General features: G+C 45.9%; 1 protein-coding gene across 1 annotated transcript in view; it reads right to left on the bottom strand.

Annotated features, from left to right (window-relative positions):
* Nucleotides 1-11,056, bottom strand: part of LOC115031958 (ras-specific guanine nucleotide-releasing factor 1-like) — a 20,335-nt gene that overhangs the window by 5,551 nt on the left and 3,728 nt on the right. The window contains exons 3-6 of the mRNA XM_029481975.1: nucleotides 9,577-9,774; nucleotides 5,395-5,474; nucleotides 2,094-2,211; nucleotides 1,120-1,188 (exon numbers count right to left, since the gene is read on the bottom strand). Of these exons, the coding sequence (XP_029337835.1) occupies nucleotides 1,120-1,188; nucleotides 2,094-2,211; nucleotides 5,395-5,474; nucleotides 9,577-9,774 (465 nt within the window). The remainder of the gene's footprint in view (nucleotides 1-1,119; nucleotides 1,189-2,093; nucleotides 2,212-5,394; nucleotides 5,475-9,576; nucleotides 9,775-11,056) is intronic.

Below are 11,056 nucleotides of genomic sequence, written 5' to 3'. Positions count from 1 at the left end.
TTGTTTTGTTTTTTGTTTTTTGAGATGGGGTTTCAGGTAGTCCAGGCTGGCCTCAAATTTTCTATGTAGCCAAGAATGTCCTGGAACTTCTGATCCTTTGCTTTCACCTTTTAAGTGTTGGGATTATAGGTCCAGGCCACCATGCCTGGATTTATGCCAAGGCAGGGCTTTATGCATGCTAGGCAAGTACTCTACCACCAACATCACCAACTCCAACACAAGATAGTTCTTTGGGTTTGGTTAGTAGCAGAGAAAGACTAAAGTGAGCTAGATGTCCATCCACATAAAGGATTAGTGAGAGGAATGGCTTTCTCTGCCATTTTAAATAAGAATAAGGACACTCTCTCACAGGAAGAAGTGACTCCAGACATATGGGAAAACAGAATGGTGTTGGGCCATGGATGGCAAGTGACACCATCGTAGAAAAAATATGCTGTGTTTATGATCTGTCCCGGATATAGACTTGAGAAGCAGCATACTCTTGTCTTTGGGAAAAAGCCTGTGACTTCTGCAACGTGGAAGTATAATTAATGCTTTTCAAGAAGAGAAGTGTCTGGGATTGGGGATATGGCTCAGATTCCTGACTTCCATTTGCAAAGTCCTAGTTTTGAGCTTCAGCACCATACAAAGGGAGCATGATCAAGTTGACCCGGCTGGTAAAGGTACTTGCTAACAAGCCTTGTGATATAAATTTAATTCCTAGAATTTATATGATGGAGGGAGAAAAGTGACTCCTACAAATAGTCCTGTTTCCATAGGCACTGTGGTACATGTGTATATGAACATACACACACATGCACGCACACCCTGTAAACTGAAAAACAAGCAAAAGCACAACTAACCAACCAACCAAAGGGGATGTTCGGAGCCAACCCCTAGCCTTGTGGGAGTGCAGATGTTGTTTTAAGCCACTCAGGGGAAGTGAAATCAGGCAAGCATTACAAGTAAGGACCAACTTGCTTAATGGCCAGGGAACAGGAATAGGTATGGCTTCTGTAAGGAAATGGCATATTTAAGCTGGAGTGTTAGGATCCTTGAAGGGTTGAGGGAAGATGCTTTGGGAGAAGGCAGAAGCCTATGCAGACAGCACCACTGTGAAGGGATGGAGAGACCTCTTACCTTTGGCTGGGGCTCGATTTTGTAGGTAGTCTGCTGAAACTGGCGAATCTCACGGATAATATGGGAGATCTGCAGGAAGGAGGAGGGGTTTTAGAACAGTCTGTTCTCTTGTGTTGCCTTGTGGCTGGAAAGGGTCATTGGTAGCTAGCTATCTCTGAAGTCACACTGACTCCTGGAAAACTCTGCTGGCTGCTTTCTTTACACCAGCCACCTGTTTCCGAGGTGAAATCTGTCTGTGTGGGGGATAGCTGTGCTAGTGTGTGTGTGTGTGTGTGTGTGTGTGTGTGTTTTAAAGAGAACTCCCTTAGCCAGGGCTGCAGATTTCCCAGCACCACTACAACCAAATGTCAGGCTGCCAATCAGAGTGGGTGCCAGACGTGTGGGTGTCTAATGTGTGCACGGCAAGATGCAAAGCATAAGGGCTTCCCTCCATCACCAAGATGGAGCTCCTCGTTTGCGTTTGAAAGATACCCTTTTTTAAATGGGCAAGCACATTTTACCTAATGGGTGCAAATAGAGCCTCTTTGGCTGGGGTGAGTGAGAGACATGGACAGCTAGGAGTCCTGTGCCTGCTCAGATAGGTCTCCTTAGATCCCCTCACCTTCATGGCATGGATCTATTAGAAGAGATTTGAAACTTGCTTTCTTGGGTGGTGTTGCTGCAGGGTGATTTTTCTGTAGTTACACAAAACAAGCATTTCTGTGGCCAATGAAGATGTGAAGGTGAGGTGGGCTTTGAGGTCAGACCCAGCTCTTCTTTGTACATAGGTGGGGTATCTTGACCTCACCCATCCTCCCCTGTAAGGAAGGGGGACTGGGCTGAAGTGGGAAAGGCAGGAAACACAGGGCTAAGGACATGATCGTCAGCCATGGTTTTTACTGGAGGCCTTAAGCCAGGCACAGGCTGTGCTGGGGCAGAGAAAGGGTAGTTCAGTCTGGAGTGAGTAGTGCCCCCATTCNCCCAGCGAGACTTACCATTCTCATCTTGGAGAAGTTGACCAGGCCGTCCTCTGTGTAATTGGGTGTCCCCTCCTCGATGAACACCAAGTCGGTGAGATACATCCCCAGGTAAGGGACACAGGGTGGATCGCAACTTGGAAAGAAATGGCATCCACAAAAGTTTTTTACTTAAGGAAAGGAACTTCTGCTGAGAGCAGAGCACTCTGCATGCAGATCTTGCCTGGCTAGAGGCAAAGGGGTTTATAGTTATGAAGAATCACAGGGCGCACACAGGCCTTGATAGACCCCCAGCCAGGCTGGAAGGTGGGATAGATGGTATGAAGCTGCCTGGGCCCTCACGCGCAGGCTAGGAGAAGGGGTCTTATTTCAATCTCCTCCCTCTATGACCCCCAAATGCCTTTCTTTACTTCTCTGGCATATGCGCAGTGGACTCCCCCAGCTGTTCCCAGCTACCTCCTGGTTCACAGTTTTCCCACTGTTATTGTGTTCAGTCACCTCTGGGGAGGCCGTGCCACCCATGCCCAAGTTCCAGCAGTCACTCAGTGCGGCGTTCCCAAGACCTGTCTTCTTGTCACCTAGGTTTGAGGGCCAGAGCAGAAAACCCTGGCCCTCTGACCATTTTCCTGGAAGTGTCTTCTGGAAAGGGTGGGTGAGTCTCAGGGTCTGTAGTTATAAGAGATTGAGACTCTGGTGCGACGGACCAGGCCTCTGATGTGTAGCTCTGAGCATGGGCTCATGTCTGTGGACCATGGCAGCTTTCTGGTACCTTGGAAGGGTTCAGGGGGGAAAGGAATAATGGGGTTGATGATGGAGTGAGCAGCTGCTACCCTCCGCCCTTCAGCAACTTTGGGGGACTCCTGAGATAATGCACCACAGCTCAGCACAGAGAGATGCCAGAGGAATTGTTCCTCTGGCTGCTTGAAAATCTCGCCATGGTGGGGAAATGGGAGGTACAGACCTTGAACCTGTCTCCATCTCCCCTGTGCTGGAACTAAAAGCGAGTACCATCCCATCTGATTTGTTGTTGTTGTTTTTGCCACTGGATCTCTCTACCTAGCCCTGGCTGTCCTGATTATGGATTCTGATTTGTTTGGTACTGGGGATCAAACTCAGAGAACTAAGTAAACACTCTACCAACTAAACTATATTCCTGGCCTAAGATATGACATTCTGAACTGCCTAGGAGGTCATTAATAGATAACTATCTAGTAAGATACAGCATTGTCCCACTGTTACGAGTTAATCCAAATGGACCTGTCAATCACTTGGACAGGGAAATGCTTTTTTAGGAAGCTGTTCCAGAGATCTTTTAGAGTGCGATGCCTACCTAAGCATGTGGGTCACCGCAGTGGTCCCCTTCTTGTTCATTCTCCTTTGGCATATATCATAAACTCTATAATGAACTCTATAGGTCTGTATATGTCTTCTATACTGCACTATAAATCCTGCCTGAAATTTTTAATGGAAATCACTAAGACCGGTAAGATGAGGAGTGTCCAGAGTAAGAACCCAGTGACAACATGCTGAATAAGATTCCAGGGACTTATGAATGGGGTGGGGACCCACATGGGAGAGTCACTACAAGACTCTTTGGGTGGGTCACCATTTCTGCCTGAAGACTGTTGTCAGGTAATTATCTTCTGCTTTTTGTTCCTTTCCTGGTGAAACAAACTCCCCAACATCACTGGACATGGTTTGCTCTCCATCTTCACAGGGCAGATCTGCCTTACATAAAGACCTTGGTTCCCAGAAAACCCCTGAGCACTCTGCCCTGTGCCACAGGCAGCAGAGGGTTCTAGGGGAGGCACTTACACAGGCATACAGGTGACCTGAAAGGGAAGACAGTCAGGAGAGGGTCAGACAGAATGGGAGCCACGGAGACAGTTAGGTAGCAGTAGTGGTTGCAGTGGATGAGGAAGCCGTGTGAAGGAGGCAGATGGAGCAACGCCCAGAGGCAGACGGACAGTTGGTGAATGCACAGGGGCAGCTTCGTATAAGCACAGTCCACAAGGGCTCCAGGGAGCCCGGGCGGAGGAGAGACGGCCGGATAGCACAGATGGGTTCAACATCTGTCTGAGGACATAAACAAAGTTGAAATGGTCAAGGCAATGGCACACTGAGCTAGTGAAGGATGGATAAGAGGTAGGGCAGAAAGGAAGCAAGAAAAGGAGGCAGGTGAGGCTGCCTGAGAAGAAAGAGTGAGCAAGGCATTCCAGCCAATGTCAAGAGCTGGAGTTGTTGGCTGTCTCAGGCCAATGCGCTCTTACTTGCTCTGGTCAAGAGATCCCTTATGGAAGGGAAGAGAGTATTCCTGGAAGTTAGAGGGGCCCAGCATCTCCAAGGTCCAGCATCCAGGAGCGAGACTGGNACAAATGAGGGTGGAACCTAGAATCGACGCCTGAAGAAACCATCTCTTGGGAGTAATAAAAGCAGAGCTTTGTCTTTTCAGAGCCCACATCTCTTGAGTATGTGGCTAAAGTGAGCCAAGTTGTGGCTTTCTTGTCAGAGGTACCTGAACCACATGTGACAGTACCCAAGGCAGACTGCAGAGTACTGGTCTTAGAGACCAGCACAGGCCAAATCCAGGCTCTAATGCCATGGCCACATGACCTTGGCATGTGCTCCNCATCTTTTGTTTAAGAAGATAGGATGGAGTGAGGTATCTTAGGGTTAGGGTTCACAATGTCTGGAGATGTTTCTGGTCGTCCTAAGTGGAGAGGTGTTATTAACATCCCATGTAGCAAGGCCAGGGCGTGCCTACAAATCCCACCATGTGCCAGGAAACTCTTGAACACAGAACCATCCTGGTCCAAATGACAACAGTCCTGGAGTTGGGAAACCCATATCCCAGGAAGTGTCTATGGGGGTTCAATGGTAATGGTCAGGGAGGTGCCCTGCAAAAGGGATGATAAAATTATCAACTCTTGGTAAAACTGCCTTTCTTTGATTCTAAGATGCAACTGTTAGTAATGTATGCACTTGTTCTGATGAGAATTTCTTCATACGAACAAGAAACAGCAGCCTTAAATAAACTGACTTACATATTGCTTATTAGAGTTACTAAAATGGAAAATTGCATTCAAGAATCAAGAAATCTGGCCCCAACTCTATGATCAACCACGGACAGTTGCTCTGGCATTTCTCTGGTAGGTAATGGATGGCAAAGGTGATCAACTGCTGGGGTCTGGAGAGTCTATAGGTCTTATGAGTAGGCAGAGGGACAGGCAGAACTCCTGCGTGGACCCGTTGTTGCATGAAGACGCCTTTGGAACGTGGGCTACCATTTTAAACACAACAATGAAGACACAGCACTTACTTTCTCAAAGCCTCTCTGAGGTTCTTAAATCTGCCATCCGATGACACAAGCTTTTGGAGCTTGTCAAGCAAAGATTTCGTCTGGAAGGAATCAGAAGCATTTAGTAACATTCAACACACACCCAGGTCCCAAGCCCCGGCTTTAGCCCATCATCTAAAAAGCTGATCTTGGGGCTCCAGGCCACATTTGCATTTGAAGACTTTCTGTGCCTGGCAACCTCATCACTGATCTCCTTAAGAGTTAGGCTCAGTCTCTGTCATAAACACCTTTCTTCACATATATTTCCCAGAACACCAAAGTGACCCTGGAAACTGGTGAGATTCTTAGAACTGGTGATCTGGAAGGACTTGGTGAAGGGCATATGCATTTAGAGCAGGAAATAACTAATAAGAATTTTCACGGTCATGAGTTTTTGTTTTTGTTTTCAGTGCTGGGAACTGAATCTGGGGCTTCTGACATACATACAGTGTAAATGCCTTGCCACAGAGGTATATGCCAGCCTTTAGGACATTTCCACAAGCTGGACAGAATGGATCTGACAATTTTTCACACCTTTATTCTGGTGGGCCAGGAATGCCATCCATGGTCAAGAATTGAGNAAAAGGTTGACAGAGGAATGGATCATCCAAGAAGGAAAGGCTTGGGTGGAAAGGGTGACATGCTTCGCAAAGAGTCTGTAAAATGATCATCTAGGCCTGGGCTACAAATGAGATGGGCAGAGGGTAAGCTGCTGGGGTTGTCTGGCGAGAANAGCTGCATTCCCAGGAGAGTGCCCTTACTGTCTCTGTGCTCGCTTCCCTACGTGCTCTATGGGATGTCTCTTTGAAGTACTCACTTCCCTTAGTTATAAAAGGGAGGAAGGGATTACATTTCCTCTCCAGATCTGGCCCACAAACTCCAGAATGTAGCTGAGAAACCATGCCGAGGATGGCCATGCATCACAAGACCAGGAGTACTGATCATCCCCAGATGGACCAAGTCACAGGCTACAGTGTGTGCAGTCACAGAACATGGCAGTNTGGACATCCATGCTGATGGATGCTCAGCGTGTGCCCTTTGAGGGGGAAGACAGGACAGAGATGTTGACTGGTTTGGCTCCTTCGCTAGAAAGAGTGGGAGCTTCGGTGTTTAGANTGGCCCTGCTCAAAGCACAAACACATTCAGATCCAATGACAGACATGCGGCTCCAGAACAGAATCTACACTAAGTTAAAGCACGTGACTGAGTTTTCTTTAAAACCAGCTTTCAGCACCTTGTAATTCGTAGGCTAATCTCTGCCAGGGTCTTGGTGACTGTCCATACCAACTCTTCCTATGAAGGTACCCTCTCCTCTCCTTGTCCACACATGTGCAGAGAAATGACCCAGATGGATTCAGGTCAGATATGGGGATTTAGCAAGAGATATGGGACTTTCTCAGTCTCTGTCACCCACCCTCAGCATGCACAAGAGCAAATCCCCATTCCTTAGATATTTCCTAAGGGTAATACTAGGGTGGATACGGTAGNTTTTGGAAGATGGATACTTTGAAGCAATGAACATGCATACAGGCTATTTTTTAGTGTGTGTGTGTTTGTGTATGTGTGTGTGTGTGTGACTTGTGAATGTATGTAAAGATTGAAAGACATGCCTCAGGAGTCCTCCTTCTTCCATAAGCTCTGTAGATTGAACTCAGGTCACAAAGCTTACACACGAACCACTTTACCCACCAAGCTATCTCATTGGCCTTATGTAGGCTACTTCTGTGTAGGAACCATCTATGGCTCTGAGCAGGACACAATTTGTTTCAACAGCCTCATGCCTATTGTGTACATGGAGACTGTCTTTGGGCTGCTGTACTCTATCCAGGATAGAGATTGGAAGGCCTTAGAGCTTTATTATTGTGTTCCTAAGCACATGATGTGCTTAGATTAGACCTAGAGCTCCCACTTTCTAATGCTCCCTGGGGTGGTAGGCCCCTGGGTCTTGAGGGTCTCTGGACATCAGTGTGCACAAAAGGTAGAAGCTCTGGATACATTACTGCAATCAAGGAACAAGCAAAGAGTCTACGTCAGGAACATGGTCAAGAAGGAAGACACTTCTGTGGCCTCCAAAATATCTTGTTTTTCTGCTTATCAAATCGAAGACATCAGTGATGAAGAATATCTTCTCCCAAAGAGGCTAAGGTATATAGGGAGCTTAAGACTGGCTTTTGTCCCTACAGATTCTGCTTCCCTTAGGTAAGGAACCACAGGTGCAGCATGTATTCTTGCTATCCCATGGAGTCACATTAGATACCTCCTCAAGGGAGATGTATGAAAGATGACGGGGAAGGGAACTGAGAACAGAAAGGAGAAACACAAAATTTCAAAGCACATTTGACCTTCCTGTAGGCCTGGTCTGCATTTGGCATCATGCTTTATTGAATTAGACTGACATACTGAAGAAAGTGATAAAAACGAGACTTGTTTCAGGGTCTTTAGGAAATGTGACCATCTTGGTGGGTCACAAGAGTCCACAGGCTACCTGCAGAGAGATAGTGAACCTGTCTTTTGTTGGTAGGGCCATGCACACGGCCTTCCAGAAGCCATCAGAGCCAAGCACAGTGTAGGTGCATAACTACTGCATCAACAGAAAGTCCCGAGAAGCCAGCCAGCAAAAGTTGAGGCCTGCATGTACTTCCAGAGGTACCTTTACTTTTATTAGACCAGGACTTCTGGCTCCTGTTTCTGAACGATGCTCTAGAATGCAGGCCAGGCTACATACACTGACCACTAACTGCTCTTGAATTAAACTCTTGTGGAAGAGAATGGATAATTTCAGAATGGNCATGGTCCCCATACCCCTTGACTCCATGAGGATGGTAATGCTGAGGAAATATAGCCAAGAAATACAGCATGTGCATTCTAGGAAGAGTCTCGTGGGNCAGGAAGTGAAGCCCAGTCTAGGGGATCCCTAGAAAAGGTGCCATAATCCAACAGCACAGGGAGGAAGGAGTAAGATATTGAACTGGAATAGGCTCCCTATGACACAGGCTAATCCCTGACAAGCCATACTGACTCAGAAGACTTGGGGCTTCTTCAGGGTTTTGTTCAACCCCTGATTTCAGTTTATGATAGCCTGTGCCTGTGTGGCCACTTGTCCCTGAAGTCCCCAGCTTTGATTCTTTCATGGATTTATTAACAATAAAGATATCTTTCATGGCTCTAACTCTGATCTGGGCATCAAGTGTGCCAATGAGGAAGAGCCCAGCCTCACTGAGATGTAAAGGGGTGGTCCTATAGAACTGAACTGTAGCTCGGTTGTGATCAGGGGCTAGAGTGCCTACAAAGCAGGGAAGGACAGAAGACAGGCACATGACAAAGCTTTCCTGGTTCGGATGCTTATCTAAGTAGGAAGGTTTATGGAGCAGATGAGTGCTACTAGGGGTAAGATCACAACCGCTGCTGGCTCAAGGAAGATAACAAGAAACAGGCAATAAAGGGAAAATGAAGGGGATATAGATTGNAAATCTAGAGGCCTATAGAGGCTCTCTCAGCTAAAAGACTGCAGATGCCACTGTCACCTTATAGACGTCTTTTGAGGCTTACTTATCCCTGGTGGTGCTTGTCTATTCTCTTGCAGACATGTGAACCAGGGTTGGGGCACCCACCAAGTTCACCAAGGAAGTGCTGAAGTGCCTCATAGTGTGCTTTGTTAAAGAGACTTCTCCTTAGGAGCTACCCCTCACGACCCTGTGCACAGAACTTTATTGCCTAAGAAGATCCGCNTTAATGCTTTTTCAGAATCATGCTCTGTATNAAAAGAGATCAATTTAGATTTAAAATTACCAATTATCCAGTAGATTACAGTTATCTGGATGGCTGGTGATATTGGAGTCTTAGAAGGGAATATCTTAGCTACTCTTCAAATTTTGACTGGGAGCCTTAGGAAGTTACACCTCTTGTATTGAAGATGTATTGGTACCAATAATTGCTGCCTTATGGCTCCCACTTTGGGATCTTAACTAACTGCCCAAGTAGGAACTGAAGTTTCACAGGTCCACTGCCACATCTGTGGGTTAGATATCTGGTCTTAACTGACACTGTTTTCCTGGAAATCTGAACCCTCTACTCAGTCCTTTGTTCACACCTGCTAATTCTGGTTTCCCTGCTCCCAACCCCAGCCCAGGTCCCTCTGGCAGCAGTGCCAGCTTTCTGTNGCACCTGCTTAGAAACTTTGAGCCATGTCTTTTTGAGACGGAAGATGGCGCTGCGGTTGATGGAGGAGGTGATCTCCAGCACAGCATTGTAGTTGTGCAGGCAGCGACATATGTCGGCCACAGCCACCCACTTCTCGATGGCGCTTGCCCTTGCGCTGATGTCCTCGTATCGGATAATTTCTGAAGCAATGAAGTTACTGACCTTTAAGCCAATGCAATAAGATAGGGAAAAAGTATGAGGAATAAATATTGTAAAGATAACGAATCATTATTTACAGACACAATTTCTTGTTAAAAATCCCCAAACGACNAACCGGAAAACTATCAGATGCTTAATATAAAAAGGATGGTCTAGCCGGCCATCACTGGAAAGAGAGGCTCATTGGACTTGCAAACTTTATATGCCCCAGTATAGGGGAACNCCAGGGCCAAAAAGTGGGAGTGGGTGGGTATGGGGGACTTTTGGGATAGCATTGGAAATGTAAATGAGGAAAATACCTAATAAAAATTTAAAAAAAAGGAGACATTGCCCTATAAATTAGTGATGCTCAATGAAAAAACACAGTGAAGCTGAGGATGGTAGCAATCCCAGTACTTAAGAGGGCGAGGCAGGAGGATGTCAAATTTGAGGCCAGCCTGAGCTACATAGTAAGACCTTACCTCAATAATATAAGATTTAAAAAATAAGCAAAAAATAGTGACAAAGATTTTTGCCACCCAAATAACAAGAGATCTATGAATTACCTTGAAATTTAAGTTAATGAGAACCACATAGGATGTTTCATGGGAGAAAAAAAGTTATTGGAGGACGNAAAATGCTTGATTAAGAACCATTCTTTCATAACTAACCTATGAGTCCAATGTAAAACAGTTAAACATCCAGTGAAAATTGCTTTGGAACTGANAGAGTGACTCTAAAATTCATGTGGAAGAATAAACACGTGTGACAAGCCTGATTCTGAGTNAACTCCCACCATGTTCCCTTCTGGAATAGGACACATACTTGGTCTTACATATGCAGTAGGCTGGACTTCCTTGGAATCCTGCACCCTGCCAACAATCACATTCATACTTATAAATTATGTGTGAGTTACAACTGGAGTGGCTAAGGGGGCGGGAAGCTGGGGCCCAAACATCAGGAAACTAGAATTGCAAGGAGCTGGGGAATCGGGAAACATCTGCATCCCTGCATGTTGCCTTGTGTCTATAATATTTTAAAACAGAAAATAAATGAAGTATAATAATAAATGAAAGCATTGCAATGAAATAAATGCATTTATTTGTATGCTAGTAAAAATTAATAAAGTCTTTCAGAGGGTAAAAAANATANGTGTTAAGAGACAATTNCACATAAAGAGGTAGAGCCATGCTACCAAGAAACCTTCTCTAAAGCAGTTGCTATGACATAGATGCCGAGAAGGGAGGTTGAATTTTATTTTTTTACATTTGTTTATGTATTTCTGTGTGCATGTATACATGCAGGA

This window comes from Mus caroli, chromosome 9 (assembly GCF_900094665.2).
Source record: "Mus caroli chromosome 9, CAROLI_EIJ_v1.1, whole genome shotgun sequence".
In the NCBI taxonomy this organism is placed as follows: Eukaryota; Metazoa; Chordata; class Mammalia; order Rodentia; family Muridae; genus Mus; species Mus caroli.
The sequence above is the reverse complement of the archived record's forward strand: the minus strand, read 5'-3'. Positions and strand labels throughout refer to the sequence as shown.